The following is an 18802-nucleotide window of genomic DNA, read 5'->3' on the forward strand; positions in this document are numbered from 1 at the left end:
CCTGTGCTGAAAACTAACTAGCTAAAAATTAGAGCCACAGAGAAAAGATAATTATCTGGGTATGAGGTTTGCTCTTCCTCGGACTCTCTCTTGACTCTTACAGATAAGTACGCTCCGTATCCATGCAAATGCTTGGCAGACAGTTCAATTCCTTCTGGATGAGAGTGGGGGGGTTGTCTCTCTCTCTCTCTCTCTCTCTCTCTCTCTCTCTCTCTTCCTCTGTGTGTGTGTGTCTCTTTACCTCTCTCTCTCTTTCCTTGCTGGCAGCAGTGTCTGAACTGTTGGCAGGAGTGACCAGAATAAAAACAGCAACACCAGACATAGAGGAGGAAAAAAAGCAAAGTGATCCATTGAACCAGAGTCTTTGCCCTCTCTTAATTACGTCAAGTCTCATATCTTTTCCCTTTTTTCACCTTTTCCCCGACTCTTCAAGTCTTCAGGCTAGTGGTAATTAGCTAGAAGAGAATAAAACCAGCTGATCGGGAGAGGGGTGGTGCATTTTGGAGCGAGATGGCTAACAGAAACATTCTGTTGCTCTTCTGTGGACTCTTCCTCTTAGCACTGATTCAGCCCTCTCTTCAAGGAGGTAAGTGTACGCTGCAGGTGAACTGAGCCATGATCTTTGCTGCATCAATCACAGACTTAGAACAGGTGCAATGTCTTCATGTCCCTCAGAGACATAAAACTTAATTTCTTAAGCACTTAAAAGCTTCTCTGATGATCATCAGCTGTCAAGGATTACTGTCACTTTTTAACTGAAACCTTTTATGAAATCATATTTATATCTTGCAGTGTAACAGTGTAAATTAACATGAAATAAAAGTAAAGTTTAGTGTAACTTCGTCTTATAGTTAGACAAAGTTGTTTTTTTTGTTTTGTTTTTTTTTTGTTTGTTTGCTCAATCCCAGTTTAAAAAGTTCTGCAGTTGCATTGCTATGGATTTTTTGTTTGGTGGTTTAAATAAATTGATAAAATCAAGCCCCAGTCTACAGTCATGAAAATCAAAGATTGTTTAGTCTGACTGAGCTTCTGCACCCGTACTGAAACTCTGAATGTTCCATCACACCACTGTTGGAGAAGACTCTACAATAAACAGAAAGGAAGTTGTTCTTTGGATCATTTTCACATGTCCATTGCTGCTGTTAGGAGCGAGGTACAGCACTATGACTGCAAATTTGTGTCCCATGGCTTTAGATGGTTTTTAGGTTTAACTGTATAAGAGATAACCCTTCATCATAACTTTATAATAATGCTCACTACTGATATCATTAGTGTGTGTGTGTGTGTGTGTGTGTGTGTGTGTGTGTGTGTGTGTGTGTGTGTGTGTGTGTGTGTGTGTGAAATCTGTGAAATTTAAATTAAATTTTTTCTTTTCATCTCTTTTCTTTACAAGTTTCTCATAGATATGTATTTTTAATGTCTTTCAGACAATTACATTGCATCCTACACACACCCATGTGTACATAGTGTATGTTTACATGGGTGCAGATCCTATCCTATAACATGTCAGGAAGTGAAGGTTCCAGCTGCTCCCTCTTCCCGCTCTGCAAAACCACAGTTTAAATTCACCCCTGATGAACTCCCATCTGGACAGGGAGTGAGTGTGAGTGTCAACTTTGTCAGCTTTGACTGGCTCCTCTCTCGAAGCGAGAGCAGCAACACGCAGGTTTGAGGGGTTAGTTTCAAGTGTGGCTTAAAGTTGCAGCTTATCTCTGTCAGACAGACAGAGACTGAGAGAGAGGTTGTAAGCATGCCTTTCCTCCCACTCTCATTCAGCCTGTGTGTTTGCTTTTTCTCCCCTTTCTGCGCTGCTTTGATTCAGTTCTTGGTCTGTGTTTTGGCTGAGCTTCTCGGAGTTATTCAGCCCCCAACTGGAAAACATGTTTAGCATCTGGGGCTGGGTATGCTGGAGTCATTTGAGTACATTTTCTGTTGTATTTGTTTGCTTAAAAGTCACAGCTGTTTATCTTCCTTATCTTCCAGTGTCCAAGCGTCCTTTCGGATGCATTATGGTTAGATTGGTAGATTCCTAAAAGAAATATTTTGTCCATATAAAGTCTCACATTTCCTGACTGCTTGTTGGCCTTGTCTAATTTGAACATGTTGACAAAGTCTACCAAGTCTATCTATGTCAGGTCATAGATTTTATCATGTAAAAATTTTTCTTTGCCCGTCTTCTCTCTGTCTTATAGCAGATTTATCCTTTCTTCTCAGTGCCAGCCACATTTCAGTTGAGATTTCAAGGTGAATTCAAGCAAAATATATAGCAGGTAAAGGAGCCAACAAATATCAAAATCGGCTTAGGAGCACAACTTTGATCTCAAGTGAGTGTTGAATTCATCCATATCAAACATTTCTGTGGTGCTCAAACTAGTTCCATCTGCGTCTGTGCGCTCCAACTTGGAAAAAACCCCCAAAACAAACAAACCCAAAAAAAACCCCATTCTGATTGTTCCAAGGGTCAATTATCTGTTAGTAACATGAACCTCATTAACACCCTATCACTCCTTAAATGCTTCTGCACAGAAAACACCTCTCGCACTTGTGAGATTCGCCCCTCAAATTATGATGGAGTGCAAGGTCGGTCTGAATGTTTTCCGTCGACAAGTGTAAATGAGTTATGGTCCTTGAGGAAACATCTGTGAAGGAGTTTGTTAATAAATAATGCCCGCTGTCATGTTACCCTTTGACCATGTGCAGGTATGTTTGTTATGTATTCCTCTTACGTCGAAGGAGGCAGATTTATTTTACATTCTGCAAACAAACAGCATCTGTCACATGGAAACGGTGAGTTGGATGTAATTCCTATCAAAATAAATTTGTGTTGACGGAGCTTGGGCTCAGCGGCCTCTGTTTTTTATTGCTACATTTGATAACTGAATCAAAGCCAGACCCAGACGGTTGATAAAATTCTTTGAATAGATTCCTCAGCCCAGGAATTTAATCAGGCTTTTTCTTCACTGACCTAATAAAAGGAAGAGTGAACAGCTCACAAGGGGCTCACAAATTTGTTGTGAAATGATACCAGCTTTGAGAGTGTATCAAGTATCCTATCCCTCTGTTTCTTAACTTGATATATATGACATATGTTGTAATCCTCCAGAGAACCTTAACAACCAACTGGTGGACTTGCGCCAAGGTCATTAGTTTGGCTTTTATGACAAAGCACAGTTAATGGCACAATTCTGACAGGCAGAGACTAGCGGGCGATGAAGAGGGGAAAATAGCCGCTCTGTGCCTTTACCGTCTCCAAAGATTTAAAGAGGTTGTGTGATGTTTTTCTTTAGTACTGCTGGAAACCAGTTTGCCTCATTTGGCAATGGCTAGGTTCAGCCCCAAGACCTCAGAAGAATTTAATGCATTAATCAGTGACACTCGCCCGGGTGTAGGTGAAGTTGAACGAAATCAGTGCAGATTGGATGGCAAACAGTGGTGATGAATAGTAGCATTACTGGTAGATACCAAGACTGATTGTCTCAATTCCCCAGAGACGTGGTGCTTCAGACTTTATTGGTAGCGTGTGTTGTGAACACCTCTTTGGCTCTAATCCCTCTTCTGGCAAGGCTGAGAGCCAGGCACTGCATACTGGATTAATGTGACACATAGTCATCCCAGAGCTCAACAACTCTACACTGCAATTAAAGACACAGACCATTTTAAGTGCTGTCTGAGCAAGACACGGCGGTTTTTCTTCAGTAACGTTTTTGTTCAATTTCTTCTGCTTCTTTAATGCTGGACCCACAAAGGCATTTTAATTTGTTGATGTTGAATGGTTTGGTGTAATTTGCTGCGAGGTGACCTCATTGAGTATTCATTTGGGTAGGAGCCTTTTGGTTACAAGCGCTGACTGACCAGGGTTTTGCTATTGTGAAAGAGCTGTTATTCCGTGCATTCACGTCTTACTCTGGCACGTGTCCTGGGAAAGAGTTAGGAGATTGGACAATTCCATCCACGGCTTGCAGTTTTACATCAAAGCACTCTGCCTGGCTGGGAAGTTGGTCTCTGTATCGAAGCTTGTAGCCAGAAGCGATTACTAACATTTTGGCCAACAGGTTTTCCTATCACCATTTTTACTGTAACTACTGTTAAGAGTGTTGTTTGGACCAGAGGTCTGGGATGGAAGAGTTGTTTTAATAGACACGTAATTCTAAAGGACTGCACTGCAAATGTCTAGGGTACAATTCCTTAGCACTATACACATCATTTTTACTATGACTTGTCTTAGCTTTGTAAATCTGATGGACTGTTTAATGCAGACCAGTTCCTTCAGAAATGGATGACTGACTCGCTGATTTGCGATCCAACATGCCTATGACTCAAACGCCTACAGGTTTCTCACAAAGGTATCACTTTTACAAACATAAATACTTCGTGTTCACTATGACTGTGAGGGTATCCACGTAGGAGTGAGTCCTCACCATTGCTAGAAACACATACCAGTTAATAATTTGTTTAGCTCTTGCTCTGTAGTTGTGGATAAATGTCAGTGCTCGCATCTCCTAGTCAGATGTTTGGTCTGCTCTCAACCAGTGCCAAGTTTTCAACAAAGAAGCACATTAACTCAGATGATTCATTCCAGCCACTCTGTAAGCAGCCCTCACCAGGCTGTGAGCTGCTGGGAGCAGTCTCAGTGGGCCAGTAATCTGAAATGGCTCCTGTCAGGAATGTTTTCATCTTGACCCACCGCTGCCTCCTGATGTCTATGCTTTTCTAGGTTTACAAACAACATGACAACATGACCACAGCAAAAGTATAAAACAAAATATTTTTTCAATAAAAAACCATAACTGAAGAGAGAAGATGGTTGTAAAATTAAATTCTGATTAAACACATTAAATTGATTTAATCAAAATCCTCTGGCATGAAAACATTGCATGCTGTGTTGTATTTGTTTCAGCGCACTTTTTTTGTCGGAGGGTTGGGGGTTAACATGGCATCTTTGGGCCATTTGCATCAATTAGTTGTACTAAAGCAAACTAAACTTTATTTTTGTTAGATTTTATCAACACAACTACTGCTGAACTTCCTCAGTTCCACTGATCGTGAAGAATTTGTTGTCTTTGGAATAAGTCACTGATTTTATACTTTCCCCATCTGCTAAGTGAACTGCTTTTGTACTTTCAGAAGCATGGTTCAGTCACATTGCTGTAGCTGCACTGGTTAATTTCACATATTTTAGAGGACAAAACCAACAGTACATTGTATTCGGTCTGACACGTCACATCTGATGGATATTCGTGACTAAGTCACGAGAAAAGCGAGGCAAATGATACTCTGCAGTGTGTAGTGAATGTGGTCCTTTATGGGCTCTTTGACATTGCATCCCATAAGTGTGTCAGTTCTACTGTACGACATTATCATATAAATCAGTTTCTGGAATAGAATCATAATGTGAACTGTTTGTTCCACTAGCGAGTAGTGATTTCACATGGCTGATGGTTATCTTCAACCATGGCTTATTCATTAGTCATGTTCGGCTCTGAAATACTTATACAGGAGAGCCCACAGCTGTTCCAAACCCCGTATTTCAGTTTCAAAGGCATGTCTTTCCTAATGTTGTAATGATTCTCTGTCAGCATCCAGAGGGAAGGCTTCACCTGAGGAACCCAAAGGCGAACAAAGACAAGATTAGAATCAGGTCCTCCTGCTCGTTAAAATATTGCCATCTGTGGACTGTGAGCTTGTTTGCCAGTGCATACTTTACCTCACACTGAGGTAAAGTATGAAGAGAAGTGTCACTTAGACAAGGCAGGACCAGTGCAGAAAGAGAAGGTGAAGTCAGGTTAAGGTGGGCAGAAGAATAAGATGAATTTTCCTATTTAAATTTTTATTATCTGAGATGCTCCTCACACTTTCCTCCTCCACCCTCCAACATGATGTGGAAAATAGACTGTGCAAGGGGTGACTGATAGAAGGCCAGCTGTCACATGTCTGATAACGGGACATGTCGGGGCGCCAGGAACCACAGTGTTTGCTTCACTGCACTGTTGCTCTGGGTTGCAGTATGAGAGATTTCCATAAAGACAGAACCAAACTTTCTCTTCTGGGACAGTGGTTTTGGATACAACTGAACACAGCAAACAGTTGTTAGCATGCCAAAACATTTTTTAAATTTTATCGAAAGTGTTGGAAACAGTAGTGCAGAACTGTGCAAATATCAGGTGGCTGAAGTGGTGTAAACACATTATAGAGCAGTTTTCCGTAGGACTTCCCAAGCTATGTGGAGCGCAGCACTGTGATCATGAATGGTAATGATCCTTTAAGTCTTTTGTGAAGGACGGGGGGAATGCTGTAATTAACTTTTGTGAGGTTGCATGTGTGAGCGTTGTGTGTGCACTCACGAGCTGGTCTTGCTTGCCTAACTACCATGCATGTTCCATCAACTCTTAGGCATTTAATTATTCAGTAAAAGACCAATTATCAAACAACCGCAGCACAGGGTCGTGGAAATGTCACATTACTCACCAGCTTGTTGTAAATGAGGTAAAACTAAACTCTTTCAAGTCACAAAGAGCAATTGTAAAAACTGTCATTAACATGGGAGGTGCTACGGAAAAACCCGTCATTGGTTTTCATTTGATTCAATAACAAAACAAGTTCTGACTTACAGTTTCCTAACTTCTATGCTATTCAGTCATTATTTGCGGGGCCCAGTAACCCATATTCCCCATAAAATGAAGTGTTTTAAGCCAGTATAAATTTTCCACTTAGACTGTAATTTATAGATAAATTCGTGAATCACGCTTTTTTTTTCCCTTTTTTTTTTTGGAAGGCTGTTTAGCCAGTATTGATGCTCAGGCAAAATATCAAGTTATCTTGCCAACAGAACAGTTGATAAACGTGTCACTCGATTCTATCCGGGCCGACACTCGAAATATGACATTATGCAAAACTGAACGTACAAGCGGCTGGACTGAGTCCTTTTCACATGTTAGCCAGTCTGGTGAACTACGTCATTTTATCAAAATTCAAAACAATGGAACTGTAGAAACCAAAACACTTGCATACACATGTGTTGTGTATGAAAATGATTCTTATCTAAGCCTTTGAGCACTTCACATGTTGTACTCTTTGTGGTGTATAAACACAAACTTGAATCCTCGGGGAAACTGAATTCTGATAATGAAATTTTTCTGCAAACGTGCTGCCTTGTTAGATTTGGACTTTAATGATGATGTGAAAATGTTAAGTAGTGACAGGATTTCAACTCCTTGAGAAAATTCATGCACAAAAAAACCCTTTAGTGATATACAAACTTAGCATTTCAGGGCTCATGCGGTTTGCTGGAGTATTTTCTTCTAATGCTGCATGTAACTTGTGAAAAACAGATATGTAGCGATGCTGGCGTTCTCTATATAGCTGCAATTGAGTTTGATTTCCATAATTTTTAAAAGACTATTATGCATTGCAGCCATGAGGGTGCACATTGTGAGTGAGCGCTGTGACTTAAGCTAAACAACGTTCTTAGCAGTGGCTATTATAGTTGCTTTTTATCTAAAACCCCCGACTGATGACAGTTTAGATATGTTATCTGTGGTTTGCTAAGGGACTCTAAATATTAGAAATCACTGAGATAACAGGCTGAGGGAAAGTGGGCATATCTTCTAAGCACAGACAGAAAAAAAATGCAATAAAAAATGTGATGGTGGGGCGAAAACTGGATGGGGCACTCAGCTGCAAACACACAGTCCAAAATGCGTATTAACCCAGCCACTATGGCCCTTTGGGCTTCCACATGGGCTGAAATCTGGGCAAACCAAGTCTATTAGTAAAAATAAAGTTTTGTCCCCTAGCTTCCCAGATGCAAATCCTTTAGATATACCAACATGATGTACACATCGGGAATCATCCTCAAGGTAACTCAAAAAAAGACTTTTCTCTCTTTCTTCGTCTTCATCTTCTGCATTTGTGCAAAGTTGCCCACTGAAGAGAAGTGCAGGCACTTTTGAAGTCATCGTCACTTTTAAAAAATGTTTTTAATCTGTTCACCTTTCTGTTGACTTTGTAAGAAATCTCACCATGTCTACAGTAAAAGTTTTTGAAGTCCATGTTCAAAACATGTGTCTCTTAACTTTGTGTGCAATCGCACAACCTCTAAAAGGATGTAGAGGCTCATCCCCTGGGCCCATGGACAGTATGTGAATGGATTTTTTTTTTTTTATGTGCACCAACCTATGGTAAACCACATTTATCTCAAATGGCTGCCCAAATGGACCCCACCACTCGGAGCCCACATGGCAACACATGTGTTGGCCAAATTCCTTCCAATCAATAACCCGTGTGAGACCCATATGGATGTTTTTACATGGAAATGGAAATAGTACATGGAAATTGTACAATGGTCCCAACACTTGTTCTAGATACACATTGCAATTGGCATAGAAACAGTGCAGGAAGTGTCAGTATCTCACTCCCGGACCATGTACCCTATCCCACCCACTTGACTTTCCCTTTTACTGATGACTGGCTGCGTTCCTAGCTTACTGACACCCCGTCCAGTGTGAGTGAGTCTTACAGCTGGACCACATTCAAGTCCAGAGAGGAGTGATGATAAATTCAAATCACTGTCAGGATTCCTGTGAGTGCATGTACATCATCACCCTCTTAATGTGCTCAGAACAACTCTGGGCTCAAACCACGACAGTAAAAAGTTCAGCTCACAACAGTCATTGTATTTAATGGATAACAAGGAGGCTTATTACCTGCTGCAGCCTGCAACAGGCAGTCTTTTATCAATGCTTCCCTGTGTTTCCTTTCACACACTATCTTAAGTTGTAAAATTTTCTCACATTTCTTTCCCCATTCCAGTGGAATGAATCTGCCCCAAGCTGAATAATATAGATGCAGGAAACAGCTTCAAACCATTATTTTGGCAGGATAAGATCATTGATAAAAGCTACTTCATGGTAATAGATATTAAAATCTTCTTTTGATTCTTTTTTATTCACAAACATTAATTAAATCACAAACACTCAGGGCAAACTCTGCCTCATCTGATCCCTTGTGCTCTACAAGTCAATCTTGTCACACACATTCCAGCACATTCCCATGACCTGGATGGGTTCACAATGAACATAAGCACATGATGATGATGATGATGATAATTAAGACAATCATGAAGAAATCTTCAAATTTTTTGAGGTAGGTCAGTTCACTTGGCAGAGGTCAGCGTGTGCCTTATTTGAATGCACGGTCACAGTGAACCTAATGCACCCTGTAAAAATGGTACAGTAGCACGACGGGATTCTAAGCGAAAGGAAAGTTGGAGCAGACACACACTCCCTCTTTCCTCGCTTGCGAAGCCGAGACAGGAAATCCTTCTTTTGATTGTGAAATGAAGGAGCAGAGTTAAGAACAATTACCCCACCCCAGCCTGCACCTAAGAACTCTGCCATGGAGCCAATGGCATGGGCACACTGACATACACACACATACACACACATTACTTGCATTTGATAATCAAATACAGAACTCTGCACATTATTCTTTATTCCTTTTTTTTTTTTTTTTTTTGAGCTTTCAGGATTTTGATTTTTCTTTCTGTCAGTCCTCAGTATTACAAGGCCAAACCTCAAGAAATCTGATCAGTCCTACCATCGTCCAGCTCCCCAATCCTCCCTCTCACTCCTCTGTCTACTTTTTCATTCATGGAATCATGGAGAACAATAACTGTTCTCATTTACACTGGCACTGGAAAAAAACAAACAAAAGATATGGCAAATTCTCCTGCATTGCACATGACCATTTTTAGTCAAGAAAAGATTTTTTTTTTCTCAAACAAAAGCAGACAAATGTTTTTACCCTGTTCCAATCAGATTTTGAGAGCAGTTTTGGAGTATGTAAGTAAATATGACAGTGTTGTCCTTGCTAGCTTCAACATAAACAGTTCACGGTTGTATCAACACTTTTACATTCTGCACAGTACACTTTCAGATTTACTTAACTTTTCACCCAACATGAAGGCATGACAGAAAACATCTTACGTCATGGTTCATTTTCTTTATGAGCCAGTCATCCCACACTTTTTTCCTTTAATTCTCAAATATTGCGAGTATCCTGTATATGCTACGATATCTTCACATACCCATCCAACCGTTGATTCTTACAGTATGTTTCTGGTCTTTGCACTTCAATGGTTTGTTCCGCTGACTGGCACTGACTTCTCATTTTCTTACAATAGAACAAACTGATGTTATTGTGGCACAAACCCAATAAATATGTCACAACTTGTTAGTGAAAAGGTCAAAGCCTTCTTCGGTGCAATGCCATTTTTCAGTGTCATGTGACATGAGTTTTCATTCAACTAGATCGGACAGTAATACCTTGTAATGTTCTTCCCCTAATGGCCGCACTCAGTGGACACAGTGTTCACACAGTATTCGCTAATAAACACATGAGCGCCTTTGACATGTGGTTTAAATTAATTGGCCTCCCAACACATGTAAGAACCATTAAACATAATCATTGTGGTCCTGCAGCCTTAATCTCTCCATTTCAGTGATACAAACCAGGTTTTCCCCTCAAAAAATATAACTTTTTAATTTTTGCCTTAGCTCACTGGTCCCATTGGATTTAGCTGTTTGTCGTCCCAGAACAACTGGAGTCATTTTTTCAACCCCCCACCTCCCTCCCTTTTTTTCCTTGCTTTTATTTCTGTTGTTCTTCCTTCCACACATGAGGCCACTGTGTCTGGGATCCAGAACGACCATCTCAGGAGTTACTCTGGGCTGCAGCCAGAAAACAGGCTAGAAATTAGGCTAGGTGGGGGTTGACGGTGTCCACAGTGCTACAGCAGTTTTCTGAAAGAAGATTTCCAACTGCAGTACCTCATCAGAATGAAAACAATTGGAATTTTCTCCTAATCAAGCCTGTAAAGTTTTTCTTTTCTTTTTTTTTCTTTTGTTTTTTTTGGTTTCACTCTGGCTCTGGCTGGAGCTGCTGTGTTCCTGTTTCATTGTGCGCCCCATCCCTGCTCTGACCTGGGACAGATGTGTATGCCAAGGACAGGCTTTAATTGTGCTGTCTGGGTCACAGATGATGAATGTGTAAGAATGTTTGTCTAATAAATGGGGTCATTGTTTAGAAATGCAAGTGTTGCAGTAAAAAAAAAATTGATGGCTGACAACTGTTTTAGTTAGTATCTCACATGCGGGTGATGACCTTTTTGCTTTTTTTCTGTTTTGTGTTCCAGGTGTGTACTTACCACCTGGTGCTGGCATTGGACCAGGAGGCACTGGAACAGGAACTGGATTCTTTCCAGGTAACAGAGCTTCCAGTGACTGTCTGGACAGTTTACACAAAAAAAATTCCAGATTGCAGCCACAACAAACAAAGTCTGTTTATCATTAGCAGAGGTATAACAATGAAATTATACTACTGTAGACCAGGGGTTTTACTGAAACAAAACACTGGTATAAAAAAAAAAATTTTTGAATGTGAACCTGAAACTGAGAAGTAAAGCTACTTTCAAGCAGTTACAAAATGTATATAGTAGTTAATGTCAAAAGAAAAGATTATAAATGTGTGCATAACATTAACATGTATCATTAATGCTTCAAATGGTTCTCATTGTCTTTCCCTCCTGCGATACTGTCTCACATTAAAGCCCAAAGTTCACAATAAGACAAATTCATTAACAGCAGTGAAATGCAGATTTCCTGGAACTGATTATTGTCACATTAAAATTTTATTTTTTTTTTCTGTTCATTTCAAGTCATATGAATTGACTCCTCCATTACTCAAATGAAAAGGATCATTATAATTCTTCCTTTCATACTGTAAAGATTTTTTGTTTTGGATTTCATGCTAAACATTAATAAATAACAGTTACTGAAAAATGTTCAAGTTCCTCAGAACTGTTGTGCAAAAAGTTCCAAATATGTGCCAGTGTGCAAGCAATTTTTTGTTGCAGCCCATTTTGTTTTGAACTGTGCAGTATAATCATGCTGAGTGTGAGTCAGCGTCTGGTAGAAATTATTGACTAAACATACATATACATGTACACGTATGGTGTGCAGCATATGACGACTGCTCCATCATGATACGGAATATAAGATGGCACAATGGTGCCCTGAGAGAAAGTAAGATGAAAGTCAGCTGGTGTAGTGATGAATTGTTGAGCCAAAAAACTGTCCATGACATCAGTACATGCAGACATACCATAACTCAATACTCTGTATGATTGTTGTTTTACAAGGGTCTCCTGGAGGAGTCCCCCAGGGCTATAAACCAGCTAAGGCTGCAGGTGAGTAGAAGAGACATTAGATTTATGAATTTTCCCCATGTATAAAATTTATTTTTTAGGATCACATCTGGTTTATCACGAGTCGGTGCACGCACTAATGTGTCAGGGATTTGGATACAAGGAACTAAAATTGTTTTTATGTAGAAAATTATATTGTAAATTGTTTAGAAATCAGTCAGTTTTTAGAAAAATATATTTTGCCTCATCATCACTTAATTCATTCTTTGATGATTTATTTATGTTTGTTCCAGGCTGATCTGAAATTAAATGCAGAGGTTCCTTAGTGAAATTTTTGCTTGAACTCACTGTAAATTAAATTTTGTTCACATACTAATCTCTCAGTCATGACAGCAGTGTTGCTTTCTCAGGGCTGTGATTGCTTGTTCTAATGACCATTGGCCTCCACTGGTCTTAATGCACACCCACAGATATTCTATCTTGTGTTTGGCATTTTACACATCCATAGTCGATACACTCAGCTCTGCCCTCACCACGCGTAGGCAGTGTCCCGCCTCGGCTTCAGGCTCGGCTAGGAGTACTGAAGCCATGCCTACAGGGGGAAGTTATATGATGAGACCTTTAAACTGTGACATTTTTACACTGTCAGTGTGAGTTGGATTTATATAAGTTATGTTGGAGTTGGAGCGCCCAACAGCGTCAACTTTATGTAAACAAAAACAAGAAGAAACAGATTGTAGTTCTAAAGACAAATTCCCTGTCAACACTCAGCTTTGGTTTGGTCAGATCTGTGGGAAACACATGGTGAGACTTCCTTGTCACACCACCACAAGCTAAGAATAATTAAATCCTAAGGATATTGCTGTGGCAATAAAATATGTGTTTGGGGCCAACCACTGTTGTTAAGCCGGTTTATTGGAAGACGTTATGAGGTTCGAGGCTTGGAAATTTGCGGCCTGTGACACATTTCTCTCACACAACCTCAGTCGAGAGCTTAACAGTGCATTATGATGATGAGGACATGACAACATGACATGAACATTGTTTGCGGATGATGCAGATAAATCATCATCATTATATCATAATCATAGCTGTCTCTGTTCATCCCTGACAGTCGGGGGTTATGGAGGTGTGGGCCCAGGTGGTTTGGTGCCAGCAGGTGTCGGGCCTGGCGGTTTCGGCATTGCAGGTAGGAACACATTTTGGTTTTTGTTTCTTTCATTCATCAGACAACAAAAACAGGCATGAATGCCCCTTAAAGGGTCAATTTTGTCTTTTCAGTTGTGTCTGGGGACGTTTGCTGCGTGTTGCAGTTCCCTCTGTCCTCCTTGGGTTTTTTTTGTCTCAGCTTAACTAATGTCCAATAAAGGTGAAAATGCAGAAGAAGTAAAAGTAATATTGAAGAAAAAAAAAAGGTTGTAGCTGTCTATTTCACAATATTTGAAAAGGTGAAAACCGTTTAAAACCCGGGTTTGCAGGTCCTTAGTTTTTGATATTACAGGGCAATAGCTAAGCCTCACATACATCCTCATCTTTTCACCTGTTTTCATCCAACAGGACAAGGTGGAAAGGCCCCTAAACCAGGTAAGATGGAACATGTATGCATGTACATACTTATTACTGAAATTGTATATATGTAAAGTATATCATTGTCTTGTGGAAAAAAAGAAGCAGTTAACAGTTTCATGTAATATTTTGAAGATGTAGTTCTGTCCCTGCTCAGTGTATATTATACAGTAATGCTGTAAAGTGATATTGCAATGTAGGCAAACAGATTTCTTTTACAACATGGAACATTCCTCTGCATCACATATAATGTTGAAGTGCCTTGAAAGGAAGGAAACAGAGTGTGTTGTTATGGGGTGGATAAAGTATGTTAATGTATAGACTGTATAGAATGCCTGCACACCAGCTGAATATGGAGACCAGCACATGGCTCAAGAGAAACAGGCTTTTGATTGGTTGTCGCCAAGTTTTTCTTATCAACCCAGTGTTTTCGTCAGAGTTGGTTTACACTGGCTCGGCAGCTGTTTGGGCTGTCCTGTCTGGGTGGGACCGCGTAAAGATTCTACCACTCCTACACCTCTGCTGTATTATTGAGTGATGACTGGTGGAGTGCAAATAGCCATTGGCGGTGGCCAAACAATGGTGCCAGGGCACTGATTAATGTTATTGTAATGTTAGACCTTTACAATATCTGGAAACCTCCGTGTTGAAATGTACCACGGCCCTTCTCTCCGATACCGTACTGTAAATATTTTCCTTTGCTGTATTTCAGTCTGCGCTGCATTGGTGCTTTAGCAATGTTTAGCCCTCATTTAATTTCCGTAAGCACTGCTGATACAATCTCAGCTTACCTCTATGTGTTTAGAAAGATAAGGAACCAAGCAATCGTCTTATAGTCCTGATAACCCATGGAACACGTTACAGAAGGGTCCCTCCAGAGTGCGACACCCCCGCCCTCAAACAAGAGCTGCTGCTGGAGAGCCATTTTGTTAAAATGACCTAATATCCAGTATTTGGTGGAAGTTGATTTTGGCTGGGATCAGCAGAGCGTTACCTGGGAAATATTGCCCTAGCTTTTGTATTCAAGTTTTCCCTCTACCTCACCAGGCATTCATGGGAGAAATTACATTACAGAGAAAACATTTTTTAATTTAGGTCTGGATGCTCCTTTCTATATTCCATTCTAATCTCCATTGTATGAAGGAAAAAAAGAGAACCTTTAACACAGAGTGAACAGCTCGGGGTCAGCTATGGTTTTACACATTTTTGAAATGAAAGGAGAGACTCAAATTCACTAGGGGGTTGTAAAATGTTCCACAATGTTCAGTAATCTCTGAATGTTGGTTTCCATCAGTGGTAACATTTCCTGTCAGAGACTTCCATTCCATCAGAAGAATATTTGCCTGAGCCGATCCAAATTTGGATATGAGAACTCTCTGCATAAGTATAAAACGTCCATTATTACACAAATACAGTACATCTGAAGTTCACCGGTGGGTAAACCTCACGCTATGGCAGGTTGAATCCATCTGCGTCAGTTAGTCAGTTTTTTGCCTTGTGCCATATTTGCTACCAGCATATGAAAAATCATTGATCTTTTTTTTTTTTTTAATCATCCATTAATATATAACACAGGATTATGTTGCCATAGAGATGATAAACGGTAAACAGCTCACACAAACACCAAGAGAGCTGCCTTTCCTTCTTATGTGGGAGCCAAGCAGTGACATTGCATTCCCCAGATATGCACCTTGCTTGGCCAGTAATGGAGAACAGCAGCTGGCTATGTGAGTAGCGTGACTGCAGTGAATTGCAGCGTAGCTCATGCAAGGCCTTGTAAATGTTACACTAATTGTGAAGCCTGTCAGCATCCAGCTTTGACAATACACTGAAAGCTGGAAAGAGGAACTTTCTTTTTAGGAACAGCTGTTGGACACCATCTCCTTTCCTGTGTTCCCTCAAGCAAAGGTGGATTCAATACTCATGGTGTGATTGCCAAAACTTGGCTTTTGTAGGCTAGCCTCTTGTCACTTTCAGGCAGTGTGAGGGGAGTTAACAAGAAACATGGTGGTTACTGTTTTCGCTGTTGGGGTAGTTTTATCGTACCATTACAGCTGTCTGGTTTAGGTTGAGAAAAGATGTGTGGGTGGGATATCTACAGTTTGTGTCCATACTTAGCTTGACAGTCGACTCTCAGGGAGTAATACAAATTGAAGGCAACATGCTGTCTGTCCCAACTTTCTCTCGCTGTCTGAAAACTGACAATAGCAATGTCACACAACACCTTTATTGAACTTAGAGCAATAAAAAGTTATATGAGCAGTCAGAATCTGTGAGCAGTTTCATTTAGCATTTTTCTGCCTGTATTAAAGATATCAAAAACTAGATGGATGAAGCACTTCAGCTGCCATTGTGTTTTAAATATTTTGTCCATCCTTGTTATCAGTGAGGGTCCACATGAGTACATGACTGTCACCCAGCTCTTTATTAGTGTCTAGACACATACAGTATGTGGGAGGTGTATGTGAAAGAAAACAGCAATGACTAAAGGAGAGAAATTGAAGGCTGGCTGGCAGTGGGCTGTTTGGGGCTTCCCTCAAGTTGGCATCGGCAGCAAGCTCAAGCAGAGGCACCACAAGCTCCCAGTCCAAACGGTGTTTGTCACGGTCGTTCATGTACTAGTTTGGTTGTTTGTGGTTGGTCCAAAAGGAAATGAATTTGAAGGTAGTCGGCTTAACAGTTCTCTGAAAAAGACAACCAGGCAAAAAGGTTTTGGCTCTCTGTCGGGTCCAACAGTAGCTCAAGAAAGTTGACCCTCAATGCTCCGCCCATGGCCAACAAGCCAAAATACCAAAGGAAAATGACATTGTGCGCCTGGTAATATGAGCCTACTACTCAACCTAACATTAGATTGGAATACAATTCAACAGCACCAGAAACCACAGTCTCCATAATGACTTCATGGTCTGATTTATTTCAGGGCTGTTGCATTAAACTGCATTAGTTTTAGATAAGTGTACCAAATGAACTGGTGGCTGAGTGTGCCTAGTCCTCACTTCTTTCCTCAACCCTATTTTGGTTCTTGATTGCCACTGAATAAACATAACAATTTGAAGTAATGGAAAAATAGTGAAAATAGTCCCAACATTTTAGATGGACGATAAAATCATGTTTGGACAAAATGTAATACACGTACAATTTAAGATGATGGATTACACTGGTCAATGCAGCATCTTGTCTCTGTGAGTTCTTTTTGACAGTGTTGTGAAATCCTGGATCCTTTTCTGTGATATCTGTGACAACAGGCCAACCTGCTCGAGTTTTCGCAGCATGTGGACAACACTTGACTCTATTTTGAAGGTGGTTGTCCACCCACTCATTTTAAACTACAAACTCTGGATCATTTTGAAGAATATGTGTACATACACCTGATTCTTTTGGTTCGAGCCTTCTGGTTCATATCAGGGTCATTGTTTGAAGAAGCACTAGGTGTACTTGTCTGCTTCAGAGCAGTAAGAGCAGAGGAAAGGCAGAGAGGTGGAAAGATAGAATAGATGTGGGGAGGACAGGGAAGAGACAGCATGAAGCAAGGAGGATGGAAAGAGCTGATAACTCTTGCGAACATACTGTATATATGTCATACGCATACACCATCATTCACTGACAAACACACAAAACATCATATGCACATTCATTCATGCAACACACATGCTTAGAGAGCTTGCTGAAAGAAAGGAGACTGATAGATTGAGGTGAGGATGAAAGTGTTTAGCCAAAAGAAGATGAGTTTGGAGGAGGTTCAGTCTCCTGGAGCACATATGTTTTTCATTACTGGAGCTCAGACCTGTCCTCTGAGCTGTCAGAGACTGGAAGCATCTGCATGTGAATGTGCATGACTGTGAGTGTGTGTGAAAATAGGTATAGTCTTCGTATGTGGGTAGGTATCCAGACACTGGTTTGGGGACATACAGAATCCCTCCCAGGGTCCCACCATAAATTAAATGCTGCTTGTTCAGACACACTATAAAAGATGTCCCTTTCCTCTGTTTTTACCCACCTATCTTTCCTCTTCCTCCCCTCATTCTGTCCTACACCAAGTCCTTGTGCCAAGCTTTCAATATCTTGGAACCTGAACTGTCTGCAGAGGAAACTTTTTTTTAAACCAAGCCCCACACCGCCCCCCCCACGCTCGACTCAGCCCACCCTGTATACACACGGCCAACACAGCTTGTTGCCTGTTGCTCCCCAAATAATTTTTGTTGTATAATGTCACCAGATGTTGCTATTAGCGTCCATAATAATCTGACTAATTCATCTCGAGAATTAAATTTTTAGCAGAGTAAAGCGAGATAAGATAAGGGCTTTATTAGTTTTTATTGGTGTCTAATCAGTTACGCATGCCACACATTACACTTTCTAACTGTGGTATTTTCCACTACATTGAACCAATACTTTCACTATGACTCAGTAACAGCTCACTTTCACCAGCCTGTTCTGTGTCATGATTGTGCAGTTGTTCTCTAGTGAGCATGTTACCACCAATGTATTTTTATTTTTTTTTCCCATGTTCACTGTGTTAGTTGATGAGCCATCCCTTGGCATGTCCTCACAACCTCTCCCCTGCTCCGTTTGCCAGTGGGTCTGGAGCACGGACCGCTATCCTTGTCCATCTGGCAAGGATAGCCTAAGTGTTGTTTACATAGCGATGGAGAAATTTCTTGCTCTTATTTCCCTAAGAGTCCATGAAGACACTGGTTGAACAATCTTGTTGCATTCACTGGTAGCAGTGGACTCAAGTCTGTTAGATCAGACGGCCTAATTTGTGCATTTGCAGCTGACCAAGCAAACCACAATGATGTTGTCTGAATTAGTAGAGGAGCTGAGATTTGCATTTACAGCGGATTATTAGTTTTGTAAGTACAGTGTGTTTTCCACATGGGTGAGGGGAGCTGTAGCTGATCAGTATGCGCAGCACAAGGTGTGGAAGGTACATACTTAGACACATGGCATGCCAGTGAAACTAAGAAACATGGCTGATGATGATTCATGCTGTCGGAAGTGTTGCTTTAAGCTGTAACTCACCTTAAAGAAATA

The 18802-nt window shown here is 40.7% G+C and overlaps 1 protein-coding gene across 6 annotated transcripts in view; it reads left to right on the forward strand.

Annotated features, from left to right (window-relative positions):
* Positions 1-307: 307 nt before the first annotated feature.
* Positions 308-18802, forward strand: part of elna (elastin a) — a 46715-nt gene continuing 28220 nt past the window's right edge. For all 6 annotated transcript variants that reach the window (XM_041046394.1, XM_041046396.1, XM_041046395.1 and 3 more), the window contains exons 1-5: positions 308-586; positions 11192-11260; positions 12197-12244; positions 13317-13391; positions 13760-13786. In XM_041046394.1, coding sequence (XP_040902328.1) covers positions 511-586; positions 11192-11260; positions 12197-12244; positions 13317-13391; positions 13760-13786 — 295 coding nt within the window. In that variant the 5' untranslated portion in view covers positions 308-510. The remainder of the gene's footprint in view (positions 587-11191; positions 11261-12196; positions 12245-13316; positions 13392-13759; positions 13787-18802) is intronic.

Source organism: Toxotes jaculatrix, chromosome 9, assembly GCF_017976425.1.
Source record: "Toxotes jaculatrix isolate fToxJac2 chromosome 9, fToxJac2.pri, whole genome shotgun sequence".
Classification (NCBI taxonomy): domain Eukaryota; kingdom Metazoa; phylum Chordata; class Actinopteri; family Toxotidae; genus Toxotes; species Toxotes jaculatrix.